This window comes from Megalopta genalis, chromosome 7, assembly GCF_051020955.1.
Source record: "Megalopta genalis isolate 19385.01 chromosome 7, iyMegGena1_principal, whole genome shotgun sequence".
NCBI lineage: Eukaryota > Metazoa > Arthropoda > Insecta > Hymenoptera > Halictidae > Megalopta > Megalopta genalis.
In genome coordinates, this window is record NC_135019.1 from 16,913,322 (window position 1) to 16,936,559 (window position 23,238).

Here is a 23,238-nt window from a genome sequence, read left to right on the forward strand (position 1 = left end):
CAATTCACTTGTGTTTGGGCACATGAATACTTAGTTCATTGATTAGCACACGTTCTTATATACAACAACGATCCGACGATATCGGCTAAACAAACTCGGAATGTTTGAAACTAGGAACTGTGAACATCGACGTCAGCTTAGTAGTATACCGGCAACTATTGCGGGAAGTCCAACTGCATATTTAGCACGCAGTAATTTCCCTTTGCGAAATTACTTGAAGATAAAGAGTAATTTTTCTAATTACACAGATCCTGTAAATTCTGTTCGAATGAAAAGATTAAGTTTAAAATCCAAGTAAGTAGTAATCGTGTTACAGTGTTTCTTTTTTTTTGTTATATTCGATTCTACATGTGTACATTTTTATTTTATAGGAAGGCCAATGGGATTCAAAAATTAGATTCGAGTAAAAAGAAATCTATAGATTATTCAGAAATGGCTTATAGAGAAGCTGTTTCCAAGCTAAAGTATTTGCTTGCTGAATCTTATGTTTCAAAACCAGTATTGGGGTAAAATATATTATATAGAGTGTTTGACTTTGTGTGTCCAATATTTGAAGTAAATCTGCTAATTTTGGTGTAGTGACTTTGTTTTCAAGTTATAATAATTGTAAAAAGTTCTCTGATCCAACAAAAAGTCTGGTGTGTAAGTCTGGTCAAGATATGTATAGACAGTGGCATACTGTGTAAAAGATAAAGACAAAAAGCTTAAAAACAAAGCAATTACAGCAAAATCGCCATTCTTGATTTTCATTTTACAAGAATAGAATTGCTTCTTAAAATATTTGACATATAATCGAACATCCTGTATATACAATATACATATAGTGTAGATATATGATGACATATACATATATGATGTATGCATAAATAATATTAAAGGTAAAATAATTTCCATGCAGAAAATCACAGAGCATTAAAGATTATCAGTCTAGTAACATAAAAATTAATGAATCCAAAGAAGATGCCAATGATAAAAGTTTGGTAGTTAACCATTGTACAATAAACGATTTACCTGAGGATGTGAATAGAGTTCTAAATACACAGTTCACTTCATGTAAAAATGTGCGTTCAACGAAAACGTATAACAATTTAGCATCTTTAAGTACAGACTCACAGTCTGTGCCCCCAGAATTAAATTCTTTTATTGAACAACAAGAGGAATACATCCAGCAATTACAACAAGAATCGCAATTCTGCAGAAATCAACTAAATAAGTTACTACACAAAGTTCGAGAGGTATTTTACTTTAATTGGGTACTAGTAATTTTTATCGGTTGCTCAGAAAGTTTACTCCAATAATTTTAGGTTGTAGCTGAAAATGAGGCTCTACATTATAAAAATAAAACAGGATTTTTTAAATGTGTACTTGATGAATATTCACATGTCGATGAAAATGATAATGAGAGCGATAAAGAAAAGTCAGTTCAAATTGAAACTTGTGATATCAAGAAATCTAAAACGATGGAAGGTCCTAATATCGTGTTTGAATCGAGAATCAGCGAATTAGAAGCACAACTAACTCAAGCAAAACTAGAGTTGCGTAAAGTGCAAGAGGAAAATCAACGTAATTTAAAACAAATGTCGACAAGTTGTTTAAACAATGACACGTCTGAAATGAAAATACAGTTGGAGAAAGCTTTACGTGCTAAATACGAAGCTGAGATGAAAGTACAAGATTTACAAAAAACTTTAACTTCCATACGAGAACAGGAAACCGAAGCATTACAAAAAATAAAACAAACTGGAGATGCTATGCAGCAAATTCAGTTTGAAAAAAGTCAAAGTGATATGGAAATTAAGAGATTGAAAGACGAATTGGACAGACAACACGGCAAACTTCGAGAAGCTACTCAAGAAGCAAGTAAGCGTATTGCTGAAGAGAGACAACATGTAGAACGTAGGTATAGTCAGCAAGTTGAACAATTATCTGCTGATGTAGCTTCCCATTGGGATGTAGCCAATAGATCTCAATTAGAATCTGAAAAACAACGTAGAGAATTGACAGAACTTAGAAGAGAATTATCTCAGAAACAAACGTTTATTGAGAATATAAAGAAAGAATTACAAAACAAGATATGTAAGTTACATGGCTGAATTATAAATTTTGTTAGTGGATTATTCAGTAACATTTGATCATTTATGTTTTATATAGCGAATTTACAAAGTGATTTGAATCAAGCACTAACAGAGAAGGATGCCGCTGAACAAGAGGTTTTAGCAATAAAATTAGCTGCTGAACGAAACGAAAGACAAAATCGCCAAGAACAAAGTAGACTACAAATTGAAATAAATTCATATAAACAACGGTTGGAGAGGACAGAAACTGATCTAGTTCACCTAAGAAGAGAAAATTTAAGACTTTCAGAACAAATAGCTTCTTTGGAAAAAGAGGTAAATATTGAACAATAAATATTATTGAAATTGATCAATGGTTACGTTCAAATTCGAATTTGCCTGTATAAGTAGCCACTGTATTTTTTTCAGATCAACGCAAATAAACCTCTAGGCTCGGAAGACCTTAACGTACAAGACCCAACGAAATCGGAAAATGGAAAGGAATTGGCTTCTATGATAATAGATATGGAAACAAAACATGGTAAGACTTCAATTTCTACACGTGTGCCTATGTTAGGTATATTGTCTTTGAGAAGTTCTACTTCCTTACTATTATTTGCAAATTCATGTTGTGTGTGTGTGGGATATCGGCATGCTGACATTATGCCTAGCATGGGCAGAAATGGAATTAGTCAATTTATTAAAAATTGACTAATAGGATTGCATTTCTTAGCTGCTACAGTGGCTGGTCTAGAAGATGCCTTGAATAATCAGGCTACGATCGTCTCTCGACTGACGGCTGAATGCCAATCTCTCACACAGCGTTTGGAAGCTAACAGCCTGAAGCACAAGTATATTCTTAGTTCAGTGTAGAAAATATGTCCCATTGTTCTTTTCTTACTGGTGCATAGCAATGCTCTCTTACATGTGCATACATATTGTTTGATAAGTAATGGATATTTACATCATATCATTGAATACAATTGGGGCTATTCTGTGTTGACAGAGGGAGTCACTGACAGAGATGTAACAACAATTGGAAAAGCTACAACAGCTTCAAACAAGAGACGCACTGTTAAGATTGATCTAAAAGTAAAAGTAGCTCCCAAACAAAAGTAAAAGTTTTTAAAGGTACCTCTTTCAACACAGTAATAGCACATATAGCACCTTTTATTTCACTTTATTGCCCAAAATATTTTTATTATTATTAAACAAAGAAATGCATTTATTGCAAACATTTTCATGGTATTGTAATAATAATAAAAACATTTTAGATGATAAAGTTAAGTGAAATATTCTGTTAATTATAAGTATAGAAGGATATATAAATAGAATTTTTTCGTTTGAAAGATAAGTTAAATTGTATTTGAACGTCCATTATTTCTCAGGGAAGAAATGGCCAGTTTACAAAACAACATAGAGTATTTGTCTGACAAGATACAAAATACTTTTAATAACCAACAAGGTAGTATTTTCTATGCAAATTCTTAATATTTTATTTATGAAGATTCTTTTAAAAATAGTATTATATCTTTAGGAACCATATCGATGGAAAGTAGAGACATATCACCTAATACATTAATGCAAGCACAGAATACGAGTATTGCAACAGCACCTCACATAATTTATCAGGAACATGATATGAAAATCAATGAAATGAATAATCAACCATTGGAATCCGACTTGTCCGATAAAATAGAGTACACTGTGGATTATGAGGCAAAGAACGATATAACAAATACTCAGATGTATGAACAAAATCAAAATGAAAACGATGGCCATGAAAATACAATTGATCACCAAGCTTTAGAATCGTATGTACCAGAACAAGAATACAATTCGTATGACCAATATAATGTTATGGAAAGTGAACAACAAGAACGTAGTGATGCAATACAGAATTCCAATGAGGTAACATTATCTCAGTACTCTGCATTGGATACATAATAAAGTAGTGTTATTAATTGCAAAACTGAACTTATATAAAAAAATTGTATCTAATTATTTCATTATAGACCCATACACATATGTTATAATAAAGTAGCATATATAAAATATGAACAAACTTCTCTTTTAATTTTGAATATATGCCTATTAATTACATTTATATTAACGCTTTTAATACTTTTATTACACTTAGTGAGTTGAAATATGAGTTATCTACATTTTGTAATATCAAATTTAAGTATGTAGAGCATTACGCTATTGGAGAACTATCATTTGATTGTCATTTGGAATCATTTTGTATACATACATGGCAGTGTCAGTGACCGCCCCAGTTTCCCAGGGTTTCCCATTTACCGTCACATGTGTACGGTATTCATGCGAATACTCATGTTCATGGCAAAATGGCATTTATTCATTAAAATGGATCGTATTTCATCTTTCAGAAAAAGATATGAAGTTTACACTATTCACTTGCAACATTTATTCTCCTACGCTAATATTCAAGTCAATGCAATAATTAGCTGGACCTTATCCTGCTCAACTTGTTGAAATATTGCCTACAAACACATATATTCGAAACATATCTCAATGTGCATTGAGCATCGTTCGCAAATTCGCTGGCAAAGGTCAAGAATCCTTCGAGGCGAAAAGTACAAGTCGAATATCGCGCCGCGTATTTCAGATAGAGTGCCAGGTGTACGGATGCGCGGAAAGAGCGAGATTGCAAGCACGGTAAAATGAGATAAACTACATTGGTGTCGGTGTAACTCGTTTCGCATGGATGTGCCTGATGTCATGCTGCTTGCTCACTCACTATTTCCTGCCTTTGTTATTGACTATGAGGGCAGCACTGTACAGCTGTGAATTGTCAACCAATCGGAGCACAACAATTCGCTGCGTTTTCTCAATGCTTCCTACTGTTTATGTGTGGCGGTGCAGCCGGCCATGTGATAAACCTACTGCTGTAATGATATGAAATGAGAAGACTGCAATTACTTCCATGCGGATATATTTAAGACTAGAACATTGATTTCAAATTTGGAATTGTTTAAAATGGCTTTATCAACAGGTAAGTACACGTGATCAATTATAACTTAAATTAAACATTTATACAAAATGTTCCTATTTTTGTATTCAATAGAATTATTAAAACGCTTGAATTCGGATGAAGAACCGTTAGCGAAACGATTAAAGCTCGCAGAAAATGTTTTCTGTACAGTCGACATACCAATAATTCGTAAAGAAGATCTCATTTTACAATGGCTATGTAAAACATCTTCTACAGATGAAAATGGTTGGGCATATATAAAAAATTGTTTGGGAACTGATCAGTTGGATATTAAAGTTGAAGTTAAAAGGTTGCTGATTAATACATTTATCAGCAGACTACAAGGAACTATAGAAGATTTACACAGTGATGTATTTGATTGTTATAAGTTGTTAGTTACCAACAGTGGAATGCAACAACATTTTATTAATGAACCAAATGATTTCGGACTATTAGTAAAATTATTTTTGACTGGCGCACTTAAACTTTTCAAACACACATTGAACATTGAAGAATTAACTGTAGGAATTGACTTAGAATTATTTAATAAAAACAATGGTTTACCATTAATAATATATAACACAATGATTAGTGTTGTAGAAAATATGATTGTAATTTATAAGTCTTCTTCTGTTACAAATGATAAGTTTAGAACTATATTTGTAAGTGATATTTTATATCCTTTATGCGATATTATTGATCACAAATGCATTGATAATAGAAATAGATTAGGAGCAGCAACTTATAAATGTGTTCAACAATTAATATTTGGAAAAAGGTATCCAGAAAATGGCACATATCTTAGAAATAAAGATACAACTAAATTTATGGATGCAATATCCATTTTAGCAAAAACTTCAAGATTCAGGAATCTTCATTCCAACATTTGTACATTTAGTTTTATTTTTCGTGCGGCAGTAGGTGTATATAAATCTGATAGTGTTACATTGGATTTGATACTGAGAGAATTAATAGAATGTACCGCAATTCACAAAAAAGAAATCTTTAGTGCCTTGTTGAAGTATTCAAATGATATAATATTCAATTTCGATAATAAAATACATGATGTTACATTATTCGATTATTGTGAGAATATGATAAATAATACTTTATCAAGTGAAACTATGGATACCATAGACTATATTTTAATATCACAGTTTTGTTCCTTCAATCCTCTTCTGATCGAGAAAAGAATTCAAGAGATACTGAGAAAAGCATTTCAGGGAAATTCAACATTAGAATATACAAATTTAATGACATCTATTATGAATGCTGTTGTACACCTAAGGCAAGAAGAAAAATTAATTTCATCGATATTGATATCATTAAAATATTCTGAGAATGTTAGATCAAGTACAAAACTTGATATGTTTTTTCCATATGAATTTAAAGAAAAATTTATGAAGTCTATAAATAATATCACAAATTCGCAAGGTGTATGTATATTAAGGACACTTGTGTATCACTTACGGACCGATTGCATGGAAGTACTAAAATCTAATGATACATGTAATTATAACAATTCTAATTACACATTTAATTTAAAATATTTTTTTTGGTATATTTAAAATAGCTTTTAATTTGTTATAGGTAAAAACATAGTTTTTATGCAAGCAGCCATTAATTTACTTATTACATTTTTAAATGGTGTGTGTATTATTGAGCACACAGGGACATTAACTTCCCACACAAAATTTATAAATGTTCTTGATGACTTAGGAAACATTCTGTCGCTTTTGGTAGACAGAGTTCTACATTTGAGTCATAACAAGAAGATTATTGTTATGTTATTAGGTGCAATATATTCATGGAACGAAACTCAAAATACTTTAAAATATTATGTACAAAAAGCTGTCATCAAGAACTTAAGTTCTCCAATATTAGAAGATCAGTGGCAACAACTAATACAAAGAATCACAAATTTTGGCAAAGATAATTGTAAGGACATCATGGTATGTTATTATTATCTTTCTAAGTTGTTGTGAAAATTTTATTTCATTTATGTAAATTAATATATTACAATTTCAGAATAAACTTATTTTGCAACAGATTAAAATATCTCAGAATACATCGGACAAATGTTTTATTAAACTTGACAGTTTAATAGGTGGTTTGGAATACTCTTGGAGGTCTATGTTACAATTTAATACGGATGTAATATTACTCTTAACTACAAAAGAGATGTCAAAAGTGACAGACTTATTGTTAATGGAGATAGCATCCGACAAGGACAGTTTTTCTAAATGGATAGAAGTAATACATAAAAATGATTTACGAGAAAACAAAAAATTCGTGATATCTTTGCTGAGTAATGTTATTAAACAAATTGAAATTTTGGCGACAAAAGGAGTAACAAAATCTATGTGTCAACATTTTGCTGTAGTAAGCGTAAGTATTTTATAAGTAACGCTATTTGAGCTATTAAATAATATTTATTTTATACCTCTTAGAAAATTTTACTTGAAGATCAAGAGAACGATAATCAGATATTGAATGATACAATAATGCATATGAAAGAAGACTTGTTAAAAAATGATTCAATTGAATTTGGGAGTACATTGTTACATGAAATAGAAGTATACTTGAAATTATTGCTTCATGTGCCTCTTATGTTCTTAAGTGTTAATGTAAGATTATTAACATTCATGGTCATATTTGCTCTTAGAAAGGAGTCTTCTCAGGATGATAACATAATTTCCCTTTGTAACTTAATACTTTCAGGTATTTTCTTTTTTCATCTAAACATATAAGAAATAATTATATTTTCATTAATATATATACAAAAATAATTCTTCCAGATCTTTTAGAAAAGCCTGGTATTAATGTATTCCAGTATATAAGTCCATTCTTATTATGTCAATTACCATTGAATAAAAATGTTCAAAAGACTTTGGAACTATCAATTAGAAATGGTTTATCCTACAGAGATTTTAAAGAACTTATAAACGCCTGTATAGATTCTAAGAAGAATTTGCAATTTTTATTAGAATCGGTGGAACATGTGAAACCAAAATTAAACATTGATCAAAAGTCAGTAGTCAGAAAAGTGGAAAGGAAATTAAGTAAAATTTTAATAAAAACATTACCCTCCACTATTATGGAAGCGACTGACATAAACATACTAATTTTAATATTAAAAATTTGTATATCTAATGAAAACATTACCGAAGAGATAAGAGATCTAACACAACAAACATTACAGAATACATTTTTGGTAAATATAATTGTTTTAAAATTCGGACAAATCTTTTTCAATTATTAGATGAACAATTTGTTAACAGAGTGATAATATTGGAAGTGAAAAGAATGAAATGACACAAGAAACTTTAAAAATGGCTGTTACTGTTCTTCATAACCGAAAAATATTTCAAATCAAGGATCAAATTATAAAAGGAATATGGTGTTCTTTGTTCAATTATCCATGTGTGGATGTTCTCTTGCCTTTATTAGAGTCAAGCGAATCTATAGAACTTCAGGAACTTTTAAAAGACTTACACTATCGAATGGTATGTAATTGCTGCAGACATTCAAATTATGTAGCTTCTATGTCAACATATTTCTTCTTTTTTTTTTGTACAGGTAACAGCAATCACGCATGTAAAACAAAATGATTTGGAGAATGTTTGTATCATATGGAATTCTGCACTGAAAATAAATATGTCCAATGATAGAAATAAGTTACGTTTAATTGCAATAAATAAATCAGTACAAGCAATACAAGCGTTAAACGTCCCGGATAAATTTTGGCCAATGTTGTTGAAGTTGATACACAATTTTCTTGCCACCAAGCATTTATATTTGCCTGATGCGATTATCGATATGAGTATATTGCTTGGTTTAAAATCGCTTCAAGAAACCACAATATTAACTTGTAACGATGCGTTAACACTGTGTGCTATACTGTTGAAAATGAAAACAAATTCGGTCATAGATAGATTACCCGCATTTTTAGCATTGTACAGACGTATATTAGATGTTGTTGTATGTAAATCAAAAGATAAAATTAACAAATCTGAAGAATACATGTTGAAATGTATTGCATTGGACATAGAGAAGTAAGCTACATATCATTTTTTTTTTAGTTATAAAAATATATGTTTATTTTCATTTGTTTAATTTTCTACACAGATTTACTAGCTCCTTGATAAAGCTCAAAAAGGACATGACAAGATTAAGTCCTTACCTAATAGCAGATTTGTTAAAATTGTTTTCAGAAGCTTCATCAACAACACCAATTAAGGTAATTCTTTCACATCTGTTATATCGTTCAAGGGTAATACGTAAGAAAAGAGATTTTTTAAATGTGTAATTTTTTGTTTCAGACATCTGTACGGAATTGTATATATCTTTTAATTAGTATATGCGATCGACATGGAATTGCATTACTATCTCGAACTTTACCAATTTCTATGCAAGAGATTTTCAAGACGCAGTTAGATATATTCAACAAATTCCACAAATTTTCTGGAAAGATTTAAATTAGTATTTATATATACACTGAAGAAATTTATATGTATATATTTTCATGTATCAAGTAAATAAGTAAGAAATTTTGATTTTTGTTTCTTCGATAAATTTTTGTATAAGGATTACCTCATCAACGTAACGTATAGAAACATATATTCGAAAAGAATTTAAAGGTGCATTCAGCATCGTATCCAATTATGCTCAGGGATTGAATACCGGTATATTTTGAGATATCGGTATTTGTTTCCATATTATGCGGTGCAACCATTATTAGCTAAAACGGTTTTAATATCGTTATTTTCATACATATTTTACCGATAATAATACCGAAATTTATACCAGTATTACTGAGAAGAATATAAACTTCGGAGATTGAATCAGTATTAAAATTAAAACATAATTGGATGAAACATAATAGAAGTTATGTTGAAAATAATTATATTAAAATATAATTAATGACAGATAATGATCTACCTAGATGACGAGACGCCCGCGAATGCATGCATTTATTCACTCTCTCTCTCTCCCTCTACCTATCTTTATGTATTAGGAAATCAGGAAATTTCTTTTTTTTGTACCTTTTAATTTGTAAATCTTTCTTCGATTCTAATATACCGGCATTATACCGAAATATATCTATGTCTACTGGTATAACATTAATGTGATGATTTCATACCGGTATCCGCAACATTCGGTTTCTTTAAAAGTAGTAGAATAATTACCGAAAAATACCGGTATTTGTAATACCATTTCAGTCTCTGATTATGCTGAATAATGAGGTCGAAAATCCTATGAAGCAACAGATTCATTATTTTTTATTATTCGAAACTCATTTACGAATCGTATTTTGCGCTGCGTGATTCAGATGGAGCGCCAGCCGAATGAGTGCGTTAAAAACGTGAACCGCATGACGCAGTTTCAACTATGGCATAGTTTTTAGGTTATAAAGTGGCTTAGTTATATAAAATTAATATAATGTTCTTTAGCAGAATTCCCAGGCATGACATGTTTGTAGTTACTATCCTTGGTGTTATATCTGGCGTTTATATATGGAATGAACCTCTGAAGCAATACATACAAGAACATCCCTACGATAATAATTCGACTGTATCAAAAGTATGTATGTTACTATTATAAGAGAAAATGTACATAGACTTTTCAATATTTCTTATTTTATAGGAGACACCAAATGGCAAGGAATAAGCCACTGATACCATCAGCCATAAAAATGATTACAGGCACAATGGCACTTTTCTTACTTATATGTGGTTATAGGTATATTTAATTTTTTATTGACTACTTTAAAAAGATATGTATAAACTACTAAATTTGTCTTGTCAACAGATTTTACATATATGATACTATGAAATATAGGAAGAGCTCCGAAGCAGAAATGTATGCAAATTATCTATATGAAAGCTACAAGAAAGAAAAAGAAAAAAAACAAGAACAAGTTAAGATAGATCAAACATGATTCTTTTTTAATGCATGTATGTTGAAATTAAGACTATCTTATATATAGTTTTCTCCACAAACATAGAAATTGTGTATGCTCGCTTAATAAATAATACAATGAATAATTACATAATACTATAATTTATTATATAATATAACAACGTTGATATATTTTGTAGATTAGTTCTTAAATTTGCCTCCATAGTATGGTATGTATGTAGCTATTACCTTCCAGTCTGTAAAATAAATCAATGCTAATCCAGCTGTTCCTCCATAAAGCATTGCAGATGGGAGCCTAATTAATGAAAAGCGAATTCCACGTAATATCATACATTCAAGTTAAGTTACATTCAAGTTAATTATTGCAAGTCCGATTCAGTTGACAATATTACATAATTTTCATGAATACTCAACTTGCACAAATATTCGAAAACGGGTATTAAATATCTTAAATATCTTGAATATACTTAAATTAGAAAAATTAGAAACTTAAGAAGATGAATAGTGTTTACCATCGTATGGCTATTTCGACGTGTTTCTTTCCTAGATGCATTTTTCGTGACCCTGTAACAATATCAGTGTTAGTACATGGAATACTTAACTGTGGAATATATAATAAGAGTAAACGTTAAATACTTTCACGAAACTACGAATAATTGTGTAATTGTTTTAAGTAATACTGTACGTGAAATAATATAGGTACCGAAGTTAGTTCTGCTCCTTTCTCGTTTCCCCGAACACAGTCTTATTCAATACGTAAACGATGACTGAGAAATATAAGAAGGGATAACTGCTTCTCACTAGCTGTCGACGTCAGCTACCAGAGATGTGTAGCTGTTTGATAAATACGAGATGGAGTCACTGGCGTTTTCTATTAGTAATGAGAAAGACACTCGATCGATCAAGAAGGGCAGTACTGCCAACTATGTACAAATGGATAATAGTGTGAAAGAGAACAAATTTTTCCCTATCACTTAAAATATACCTAAACTTAACTCGATTGAAATATAACGTTACAGTGGATCATAACCTCGTTCTCTTTGACACATTGCACCCGTATTATGTAAAATGAGCGTATGAAATAAATAAATTGCGTAAAAAAGCAGCCATGTATCTAAAATATACCTAGTGAAATTAAAATTGGAGGAAAGTATACAATTTTTGTTGAAGTAGAGTAAACTATACAAACATGAAAATATAAAGATACATTGAAGCAAAATGTTTTATTTAATAAACGTATTCATTTATTCATTGGTGCTCCTGTAAACACATAAGTAAAATATGTTACATGTACTGCAACGTGATATTATATGTGTAATATAGTACTGTAAGATGTGATGGTCGACTGCAAGCACAGGAAGGGAAATGTTCATCGAACGAAAATAATTTATTTGAAGAACAACGAATGAATGGAAAGATATACAATACGATATAATTGCAAATACTCTCTATCTCCCCACCCCTCTCTCGCTTTCTCATCCAATTGATATTTGGCAGCCATGCGCTCCTAATTCTTTATATATTTGTTTATTGAAAATTCAGTTTTTAGTGATAAAATTGTCACTCGTGAAATTGATTAGATGAAAAGAGTAATCCTTTGGTATGTCATACAGCACGTTTTATGCATTATTTCAGAATTTTCGTATTTTTAAAAGTTCCCAGCCTCTCATAAAAGTCACTAGGTGCCTCAAAAAGTTTTTTGGATATTTCTCGAAAAGGATACATAACATGTTTCATTAATATTGGATGAGCTAGTTCGAAGCGCCTATTTCGAAGCAAACATAAAGCTCCTTTCGGGCTCCGTACAGCGCCAATTAAGGTAGTGGCAAAATGCTCAAATTGTTAGCTAAATTATCGACATCCGATGGTGACGGGGAGTATGTTGTCAACTGATGACACGACAGTTTCGAAATCTTGAATCTTGAAATGGCAATTCTCAGAAGAAATTTAAAAATTGAATTCAATGTGAAATTACAGTCATTAGCTTGTTATTAGTTGCGCAAGGTTTTACTCGTTTTCGTAATTCCGCGCTATGTTCCCTACGAACGTGCAACGTAGGGCTACGGAAAGCTTGCTTATCGTATGTTTACCCGATTGGAGAAATTGGCATGGAATTGGAAATCTATGGACCAAAGAATATATACTAGTTTTGTCTCTCCTGTTGACGCGGCACACGCGTGGACATCACTGGACATCACGGATGCACATAACCTTGACATAACCTTGACATAAATATATACGGACTTTTCGAGATTTTATATGAATTTCGTATTGTTTCTTGGAAGATTTATTTAATTCTATTTATAGAAAACAAATTCGTTGATTAGAAACAATAAACAATTGAATTTACATTTATAGTATGTCCCTAAATGCATTAACATAATCTGACATAATGTATTATTAATCAACATTAATATTGTTCGTAAAATAGAAAAGTAATATTTACAGGAATCTACATTTTCTATATCGCACGCAGGGTTTTACGAAGTGACGCCATCTATGTTAGAATATCGCACCCTCAGAATTATCATCTGTGGATGGCTTTAAATGGAACTTTATTTTATTGAAGTCTGGTCTTAACTCCGCTGGTCATTAGCCATAACGAAACAATTGTGAAACATGCCAATGATGTATCGTAAGGGAAATTAAATTTTTAGAAAAAATTGCGATGTGTTTCCGTAAAACACAAAGATTTCGCTTGATATATGGAATTCTCTCCGATCGAACCGATTTTCAATGCAACGTTTGGTTAACGCGCATCAACATCTACTAACACGATGTATTTATGTACTTAGAACAGTGTTATTTATCATTTGCCGGCGTCATAGGGGCGTCTCTCGCGCTCGCACTACCCCCTGACTTCCCCACCTGCGATGCGCTTGCGCCGACTCCGGTGTTCACCGAGAGTGGGAGTGGGCGACTTCAGGATGAGCGTGTAAGCGCGTACATGAACGGACGTCCCTACGACGCCGGCAAATGGAAACACTACTTAGAGGTTAGGACTATTGTCACAGAACGTACACGTAAGTACATACATATATGTAGTATGTATTTAGTATGTTAGTAAACTCATCGCTGTCGATTTAGTGATCACTAGATTTGTTCGTTTTTACTCGTTTACTTAACTCTTAAGTCTACCGCGCACTGTGAGTATAATCCACGCGTGCGCCAATCAACACAGTTAACATGTAAGGAATCACATGAAATTTTGTATACAATTACGATACACACCAACACAACATCATGGAAAGTTTGCGCAACTATTTGTGATCGAAGATGCTTCACCCGGTAACGTACCTGTCTATCTAGAATTTCGTTCCGTGAAATTTAGAATGAGAAATTTGGAAAAAATTCTTTTTTCTTTTTTTTCAAAAAATTTTGGAAACGTTTCGCGATCGAAACGGCTGCAGTTTTCTATTCTATCGTATGCACGTATATAGGCGCGTACACGCGTCGATTGATTATAGGATTGACTAAGCATCGTCGGAAGAAGATCTCGAACGAAATAGGCGTTAGACAAGTGCAGCATCCTCCGACATACATACATATATTTGAAACTATAATACGGTGTACGTAGGAATATAGGGGTATGCGTAATGTACAATAATGTGTATAACCGTCGAAGGTCAGGTCGCGGGTTCGCATGATTGTGATTTCCGTGCTGTTGTTGAAATACATACACAGAAACGCAAGTAGATTCGAGCACTTTCGAGATACGATTTAGAATGTTTCAAAGCGTAGGAATGTTTCAAGGTAGGAACTATTTCTTCTTCAATGATCGATCGATCGATTGTGGAGAAGTTTGGAGATTTTCATAGAACTTTTTCGAACGCGCAGGTGTACTTTTTCCCCCAACAGCTTCGTTTTGTCAAATGTTTACAGATCCTGAACGATTATCGATCATAGGCATTTGCACACACTTTGGCATCGTTACGACTACATGATTTCTATTTGATCAGCTGATTAGACCGTGTGCACGAGATAACGTACGCAACATTAGAATTACAACCATATTGCATTTTGCATCTTACATATTGCATCTTACATATTTCACATCTTGCATTTTGCATCTTGTAATCCTAATCCTAATCCTAATCCTAATTATGTGTTCGTTCGAGGAGGCTAATCATGAATATATATCAGATCTTTTTTTACGAATATTTCCCCATGACTTAGGCCGTAATTGAACAGTATTTATACAACCCGCACAAAACTGTGCCCTCGGAACAGCAAAATGATTTGAGAGTAGATTCGATTAACATTTCGAAATATGTTGCGCTCTTCTCCTTTATCGCCGATCGGCGATCGGGAACGTCTTGATCGGCGTTCGTTCAACAGGGATTTGCAAGTATGCACCGATCGCTACAAAATAGAGAATGTCGAAAACTAATTGCAGGCGTAGCGATTCAAAATGTGTCGTTACTTGATCGGTCGTTATCAAAAATTTGATAAATCATTATTATAATAATAGTTTTATATATAATAATATATATTATATAATATAATAATAATATTATATAATAATATATATATATATATATATATATATATATAATAATAATAGCATAATAATAATAATAGTTTTCGAATGTTTTCGTGCAGTATTGTTTCTATCGGTAAAATATACTTATTGACACGACTGTGACGCGTTATTTGCTACAAGCACAAGACAGATCGTCAACACGGACAAATGAAGCAGTTCAAAATCATTGCGGACGATACCGATCAAAGATAGTTACGATAGAAAATTTAGATGAACCTGCGCGCAGAAATGATGGGATTGATCGAACGAGATTGTCTTTACACTTTTTTAACTTTACACTTCAAACTTTACACGTCAGGCTTTAGACTTTACGCTCTAGATTTTAAAGTTTAGATTTTAGACATTAGATTTTAGACGTTAGACTTTAGGCTTTAGATTTTAGACTTTAGGCTTTAGGCTTTAGGCTTTAGACTTTAGACTTTAGACTTTAGACTTTAGACTTTAGATTTTAGACTTTAGACTTTAGACTCTAGACTTTAGACTTTAGACTTTAGACTCTAGACTCTAGACTCTAGACTCTAGACTTTAGACTTTAGACTTTAGACTTTAGACTTTAGACTTTAGACTTTAGACTCTAGACTTTAGACTTTAGACTTTAGACTTTAGACTTTAGACTTTAGACTTTAGACTTTAGACTTTAAACTTTAGACTTTAGACTTTAGACTCTAGACTCTAGACTTTAGACTCTAGACTCTAGACTCCAGGCTTTAGACTTTAGATTTTAGATCTCTAACTTTTAACTTAGACGGTAAAACAAATGTATAGCATACAGCACAGATATATACGAGAACAGGCTGTTGCTTTAGTGATTTTCTGTATCCAGGAACAGACACAGCTCGAAACACAGTTTAAGAAAGTAAATTTCGACCTAAGAATAATATTTAGTGTTTTCGTACTTGCATCTCCCCTATTAGTACGATGTTTCCGATTAATTTCTTCACCTCAAGCAAATGCAATTGATTATTATGTTTGTTTTCGAGTACGTCATACAATTTCGCAGGTACATACATACGGTTATATAATATGATAGAATACAATATAAAAAATAAGATCAAATAAAATAAAATGCAATACAACACAATAAGATACAATAAGATACAATATAATACAATATAATATAATATAATATAATATAATATAATATAATATAATATAATATAATATAATATAATATAATATAATATAATATAATATAATATAATATAATATAATATAATATAATATAATATAATATAATATAATATAATATAATATAATATAATATAATATAATATAATATAATATAATATAATATAATATAATATAATATAATATAATATAATATAATATAATGTAATAATATAATATAACATGAAAAACATTATAGTATACTATAATACATAATAATCTAATACAAGTGATACTTATATCAACACACCTCTACGTTTATTTGACACGAGATTGTGTCTCAATAAATTTATGATTATCTGCTGTGCGAGTTATTTTCTTAAAAATTTGTAGCATATATTACTGGATCAATGATCTCGATTGTCAATTTCGATACGATATAATAGGTGTACCTATTTCACATGGATTCTCTCAGATTTAGACATACCTATATTATAATACGATTGTATATATAAATATATATTCATTTATTTATCTATCCATATATGTATATATTTATATATTATTTATTTAGGCGATAGAGTAGTCACACAGTTAGTAGGCAGACTTGATTTATACTCGACATCGAAAGACTGAGTCTGTTTATCAGAAGAAAAGTAATATTCTATGTCTAGTATTACAATTAATATAGGAAAAACGTCGCAGCAAGTGGAAAGTATTATTCTTTTTGAAACTTCGATCTCGATATGTTGCGCGATAGAATGTGCAAAATCAAAGCTGCAACCGGCTCGATGACTTTTTCCTAGTAAGCACTGTAATTCGTGTCTTTGAAAAATAAAAAATGACAAACAATGAACATTTGTGGTGGCAACAATGAAAGAATCGACTCGGATAAACGCCCTATTGCCTTGTTAAATGTTGTTATTATAATCGTCATCGTCGTCGTCACCGTCGTCGTCATTGTCATTATCATTATTATTATTATTATTACTATTATTGTTTCCATAGTTATCATTATTATTGTTGTTGTTGTTGTTGTTGTCGTCGTCGTCGTCGTAACAGTAATTATGATTACCTTAAGCTGATGAGTTCACTGTATATGTATACATGATGCGACGAATGGTTAAAATTTAACATGAAAATGTGATTGTCATCGGAAAAGAAATAATTATATATCGATCGATGAAAGAATTGTCATGAAATACGAACTAAAAAGAACGTAGGATGTGCGGAGGTGAATCGATACAGGCAGTCGCTTGAAATATATTCGTGGATAGAAATTTTGGTCCTTCGAGTGAATTTTAATAGGAAGAGAGCCTCCTTAATAAAGAACACGGGAAGATTACGGCTGGAAGGGTGTAGATCTAATTAGCAGGATAAGAGATTTTGTCGTGGAACATCGATTGCGGATTGAAATGTTTTCGTTCGGTCAAACGTTCGGGCGAACGAGAATCGTATCTATTAAAAGATGATATACGGGAAAGTATCGTCGATTCTTTCGTTGACACCGACTATCAAAGTCATCGGGCCAGCGGGAAACTATGGAATTTCGAATCGCGACTCAAACGCATTGAGAATAGCTGCGAATACATATATAATAGATTACATTTAACGTTGATCGATAGTTCCGAAACCTATCGGAAAACCGTGTCTAAACGGCGGGCTTGGCCATATTTACGAAGGAAGAACCTTCTCATCTAGAGATTCAGATGATTGCATTCGTTCAAGAGGATTGTCCATGCGTTTTACATTGGACGAAGATGCTTTCGAGGGAAGCTCCATTCGATTGACTACGTTCTTCGCCGATCGAGAGTTTAAGACAGCAGAGGTCTCACGGAGCTCTCGTCGAAAGATTCTTCGCCGAGAAGATGTATCCTTAAACAACAGTTAGGATATGTTTGTAGGCCGATCTGATTATGTATTTGTCGATATGATCATGCAAATGTCTGCTCGTTGTCGTGGCATTCTTCTCCCTTATATTTCACGAGGTGCGCGTTTCTCTTCGTTTCTCGAAGACCGGATAACTCGCGAAAACGAATAAATGAATACCGATATCTCCGAATCTTCTTCGGTGGACCACCGTTACCCTTTACACGTTCTCAAGAGCAACTCGTTTACTCGATCACCCGCAAGAAGAACAGAAAACCTCCCTTTCGATTGTCAGATGATCAACGATCGCGGGACCACCCTACGGAAACGATCGCGTATTTCGCTAGATCGCGACATATTCGACGCCGTCTTTCGGTATGGAATCATCACCAAGGGATCGTTAAAGTGAGGATCAATCAAAGGTACTGTGTCATACGTACATAAAACGTGGCACGACGAAAGATAAAGCTTGTTCTGCTATCGCATTCGGTGGAACTCGATCGAATGACATTTCTCGTCGAATTGTCTATTTATCGTTGATCGAGAGCGATCGATGGGGCTAGGTCGTCGTCTCGGGCAACGGTTTGCATGCGATAATTGTTCAGCGTTTCGGTTTCACCAGATAATTAACCTTGATCGTACGAGAGGCTGATAGGCGGCAATGGTCCATAGTTACTTTTAAACTTTTATTGCTCTGTATGAGGTTGTGCCTGACCGAATCACGCCTTGCACGGAAAAAAGATTCGATCACGGTGGTAATCGACGGATCCACTCTGTCAGAGGGTTTTTCTGCAAATTACTTCGTTTCTTCGAAGAAAAGTCAAGTTCTAACCGGAACGCGATATCGTTTCCCTTTGTATGTTCGACGAGAGAAATCATATCTGTAACGTAGATTTCAATCAGCTAAAATCGAAGTCTTTCTTCGTTCGCGCGACTCTCTGACCGTGTTCTCAAAGTCATTTACGATGAAGGTTAAATCTGGAACCGGCGTCGGGATTTTGGTCGAACGTTATCGTTGATTTCTACATACCACAATTGCATATGCGCTTAAGTGTAGGTACATTAGAATTATATACATGCATCGAATAATTACTATCTCTGACGGTACGAAGTTGCTTCGTTTTTCTAACTTGGGCGGGGTAAGCGCAATATATACTTACTTTCGAACTATTCGTTTGTGTGTGCGCGCGCGTGTGTGTGTCGGTGGGTGTGTGCGTGCGTGTTCGTGCGTGCTGCGTGGATTGTTTTGCTTGCGCGTGGTTCTGTTTCTTCTATTCGTTTCTTTTTTTTTTCTTTCTTATTTCGGATATTAAACTTGGAAGTGTTGAACGAATCGTGTGGTCTCAGTCTACGAGCTACAAAAATTGTGTGACTTCTAAACATTGAGATGTCAACGGCCATTCATGTTGCCCGTAAAGTTGTTTGTCGTTGGCAACCATTTTACCGGCTATTGTTTGTATTGGGCTCGGCCAGCGAGCTTCCGAACGATTGTCTACCGGCGAATGATCCCAGAGATCGGAACGGTCGTCTCGAGCCATAATTTATCACCGTCAACGATCTTAAATTAGGATTCCTAATACGTCCGTTTAAGGGGGTTCCGTTGAACATCCCTCGCGCGATCGGACAAAATCCTGTAAAAAACCGTAACGACGAAATTCTTAACCGTTTGCTACGCGCTCGACGTTAACACGTTGAATGCCACGGGGGTCACCGGTGACCGGCACTTAACCTGGCGGTGACGCCATGGGGGCCACCGGTGAAAGGCGCGCCCAAATTGATGGAAATATATATATATAATTTAAAAGAACTGTCAATATCTAAAATTTTGTATTATTACCATCGTCGATTCAAACAGTGACCCCTGTCGCAATTAACATGTCAAACATGGTTATACACTGTAACTTATCTATTGCAGATAATATTTCAACATTATATGTATCGCATAAAAGAAAATTCATCGTGGCGCCACGGACAATTTCCGTAAAACCGGCGTGGCATTCAACGTGTTAACTAATACGAAGTATCCGAATGCGTTACGTGACCGAGATTGAAAAGTTTAGCCGAGTGAAATTCAAGATGAAAAAATTCGAAATTGTTTGTTGACAGCGGCCGTATTCTATCGGTACAGACATCGGAGTACGTACACATATAAATAGACTGGGGATTTTGTGCATTCAAGGCAGAAACGAATAGCTGAAATATAAAATTGTGAAGTCATAATATTGTGAAGTTAATAACATCGTTACGCGGTTTTCAACGTATTAACATTATTAAACGAAACAATGTATTTTTATATCATTTTCGTTTCTTACGATTGTCTCGGAAAGTTTTTATTTCGCACAAAAGTCTGCAGTCGACTTACGAATGATGCATCGTAGAGAATGGACCGGCGTGTAAACCGTCGAAAGAATTTCTTCGAATGAAAAATTATTGTCTCGAGACGTCCATTCCGACCAAGAAACGTTCATTAACAACCGGTTTGCAAATTCGTCACGAGATTCGATCGAATCGCAACTCTGGTTCAACCAGATTTCGTTTCGAGTTCGCGGAAGATTTCGATCGTTTCTCCTTGATCGCGTTGTCGATCCTTAATTTATGGGAAAAATGGACCCTCGTCGTCTCTGTGGGACGTAGACTTGCTCGTTATCATTCTCCTTTTACGCATTACTTCGGCTTGAAAAATATAGAATATCTCTCCTCTCTCTCTCTCTCTCTCTCTCTTTCTCTCATCGTTTTCGTCGTAATTACCGTTTCGTTTGATAGATCGATTACCGTTCAACGAATACATTCTTATTGCTAGCACCTTTGTAAAAGTTTGAGGTTCGTCGACGATTCTTACGGCCGTAATATACGTCGCCGATCGTTAATCATTAATTCGTAAAAACGTAAAGATCTGCTTGTTTCTCGTTTCTCGACCCTTTTCTTCGAAAGAGTCGAGCATTTGCTGTCGAAGCTTCGCCCGATGTTGCGATCGATATCCTAAGTTTTCGCGAAAGAATATCAGGACTAGATCCGGGCAAAAAAATCTCTGCTTGCTATTTCTCGCTACTTCGATGGAAATACAGTAATTACTCTCACGATGTTCCTCAGCCTGGAAACCAAAACGGAGAACTTTGGTATAATCGTCTCTCCATCTCTCAAGTTGTCTATTTTCGTTCCCAAGCTGAGGGACAATGCGAAAGAAATTACCGCACAATTGATAAATCATCGATCGATTGTCCTTCGGATTGTATTTTCTATCGAATCGTTTCGCATTGAATCGATTCGCAATGCCCAAGCGAGTAGCGCGTACGTACTCGAACCTGATCGAACGCGACAATTTATGAAAACGGCGTCGAAACAACAGAATTCCGGCCCGAAAGTATTCATCGATAATAATCGATACCATCCGAATTGCATGTATACATGTATGTATACTATATCCTTAAATGCCAGTCATGTTCCGGAATATGTAAAACTAGACATATTTGTTTTGTTTGCGCGAAAATAGACTCGTAAAAGTTATAATACTAGGTATGTACTCTTTTTTTGTTCTTTTTCTCACAACGGCTTCGGAGATTCACTCCGACTGCTGTCAGCGTCCACTCCGCTTGCCAGACTACCGACATTGATTGTCTTCGACGATTGCGCATTCGCAACGCAACATTCGGTTTGTTTGTTGAAAAACGGATACGTAAAAGTATCAAGCAAAAGCCAATATATTGGATAATCTAAAAAACGGTTGTTTCCTGAAATTTTCTTCGATACCACGTAAACATTCTGATTGTATTCTACTGTATCACAGGGATACAGCTTTTGGGTGCGGGTGCGGGTGCGGACACTGGTGACGGATTACGGGTCGTGGGTTACGAGTTATGGGTAATTGGTAACGGGTTACGGGTAACCGGTAACGGGTTATGGGTTATGGATAATGGATAATGGATAATAGATAATGGATAATGGATAACGGATAACGGATAATGGGTTATAGATAATGGATAATAGATAACGGATAACGGATAATGGGTTATGGATAATTGATAATGGATAATGGATAATGGATAATGGATAATGGATAATGGATAATGGATAATGGATAATGGATAATGGATAATGGGTTATGGATAATGGATGATGGATAATGGATAATGGACAATGGATAATAGGTTATGGATAATGGGTTATGGATAACCGGTAACGGGTAACGGGTAACGGGCAGCGGGTAACGGGTTACAGGTTACAGGTTTGGGTGCGGATATCTGTACATTTGCCGATTCTCAGTGAATCGCCAACTCTAGCTTGTTTCACCAGATCAGGAGATGATTTTGATAGGCGGCTCGTCCTCGTCCCTGAGCAGAAGGCTCAGTCTGAGGTCGAGCTCCTCGGCCTCGAGGGCCCATTTTTCCCTGAACCATCATGGAGAGTCCGCGGTCTGGGTGCCGAGCGTATGGATTGGGAACAACGGATACCAATCGACGGTCAGCCGAGTCAGCGGAAGAAGGTCGAGGTTCACTTCAGCCCCGCCTAAGCCTTGGTTACTCTCGAATGCCTGCTTTTTCTCCCACAGCATCACCAAGAGATTTCTACCAAGAACGTCGCATCTGTTGTACTTGATTGTCTGACGGTACTCGGGGTTTCTCTTGTGCCGTACCACGCGCGTTTTGCGTTTCTGAATCCACTTGTCGCCGTCGCGCAGATACGTTTTCACGTAGGTATCTAGTCGACGACAAAACGATTATTCCACCAACGTTCTACACGATATATGGATA

At 34.1% G+C, this 23,238-nt stretch overlaps 4 protein-coding genes across 9 annotated transcripts in view; 2 read left to right on the top strand and 2 right to left on the bottom strand.

Annotated features, from left to right (window-relative positions):
- The first annotated feature begins 100 nt into the window (after positions 1-100).
- On the top strand, positions 101-4,119 carry LOC117221723 (serologically defined colon cancer antigen 8 homolog). Of its 3 annotated transcripts, none has more exons than XM_033472891.2 (9): positions 101-294; positions 372-506; positions 899-1,235; positions 1,305-2,076; positions 2,152-2,390; positions 2,484-2,595; positions 2,788-2,905; positions 3,443-3,519; positions 3,592-4,119. In XM_033472891.2, the coding sequence occupies exons 1-9, from the start codon at positions 101-103 to the stop codon at positions 3,999-4,001; spliced, it is 2,394 nt and encodes a 797-aa protein (XP_033328782.2). In that variant the 3' UTR covers positions 4,002-4,119. The 3 variants fall into 3 exon arrangements, with proteins under 3 accessions (XP_033328782.2, XP_033328784.2, XP_033328785.2); XM_033472893.2 differs by having other exon boundaries at positions 2,788-2,916; positions 3,592-3,653; XM_033472894.2 differs by lacking the exons at positions 3,443-3,519; positions 3,592-4,119 and adding an exon at positions 3,061-3,186.
- A 786-nt stretch (positions 4,120-4,905) lies between these two features.
- Positions 4,906-9,605, top strand: LOC117221734 (uncharacterized). The gene is made up of 10 exons (XM_076523400.1): positions 4,906-5,070; positions 5,143-6,558; positions 6,640-7,001; positions 7,078-7,437; positions 7,500-7,770; positions 7,848-8,263; positions 8,331-8,555; positions 8,629-9,104; positions 9,178-9,289; positions 9,372-9,605. The coding sequence occupies exons 1-10, from the start codon at positions 5,055-5,057 to the stop codon at positions 9,525-9,527; spliced, it is 3,810 nt and encodes a 1,269-aa protein (XP_076379515.1). The 5' UTR covers positions 4,906-5,054; the 3' UTR covers positions 9,528-9,605.
- A 1,491-nt stretch (positions 9,606-11,096) lies between these two features.
- On the bottom strand, positions 11,097-11,812 carry UQCR-6.4 (Ubiquinol-cytochrome c reductase 6.4 kDa subunit). Of its 3 annotated transcripts, none has more exons than XM_076523443.1 (3): positions 11,675-11,812; positions 11,484-11,535; positions 11,097-11,266 (listed from the first exon to the last, which is right to left on the bottom strand). In XM_076523443.1, the coding sequence occupies exons 2-3, from the start codon at positions 11,522-11,524 to the stop codon at positions 11,152-11,154; spliced, it is 156 nt and encodes a 51-aa protein (XP_076379558.1). In that variant the 5' UTR covers positions 11,525-11,535; positions 11,675-11,812; the 3' UTR covers positions 11,097-11,151. The 3 variants fall into 3 exon arrangements, with proteins under 3 accessions (XP_076379558.1, XP_076379559.1, XP_076379560.1); XM_076523444.1 differs by having other exon boundaries at positions 11,657-11,756; XM_076523445.1 differs by having other exon boundaries at positions 11,608-11,708.
- Positions 11,813-17,119: 5,307 nt separating this feature from the next.
- Positions 17,120-23,238, bottom strand: part of Fife (regulating synaptic membrane exocytosis protein fife) — a 57,040-nt gene continuing 50,921 nt past the window's right edge. For both annotated transcript variants that reach the window (XM_076523893.1, XM_033472737.2), the window contains exon 23: positions 17,120-23,185. In XM_076523893.1, coding sequence (XP_076380008.1) covers positions 22,884-23,185 — 302 coding nt within the window. In that variant the 3' untranslated portion in view covers positions 17,120-22,883. The remainder of the gene's footprint in view (positions 23,186-23,238) is intronic.

Coding starts and splice junctions, on each gene's coding strand:
- LOC117221723 (XM_033472891.2), top strand. CDS start 101: ATGTTTGAAACTAGGAACTGTGAACATCGACGTCAGCTTAGTAGTATA. Junction 1,236..1,304: donor TACTACACAAAGTTCGAGAG/GTATTTTACTTT, acceptor CAATAATTTTAG/GTTGTAGCTGAAAATGAGGC. Junction 2,391..2,483: donor TAGCTTCTTTGGAAAAAGAG/GTAAATATTGAA, acceptor TATTTTTTTCAG/ATCAACGCAAATAAACCTCT.
- LOC117221734 (XM_076523400.1), top strand. Junction 8,264..8,330: donor CATTACAGAATACATTTTTG/GTAAATATAATT, acceptor ATTTGTTAACAG/AGTGATAATATTGGAAGTGA. Junction 9,290..9,371: donor CATCAACAACACCAATTAAG/GTAATTCTTTCA, acceptor TTTTTGTTTCAG/ACATCTGTACGGAATTGTAT.
- UQCR-6.4 (XM_076523443.1), bottom strand. CDS start 11,524: ATGCATCTAGGAAAGAAACACGTCGAAATAGCCATACGATG. Junction 11,267..11,483: donor GTCGAAATAGCCATACGATG/GTAAACACTATT, acceptor TTCATTAATTAG/GCTCCCATCTGCAATGCTTT.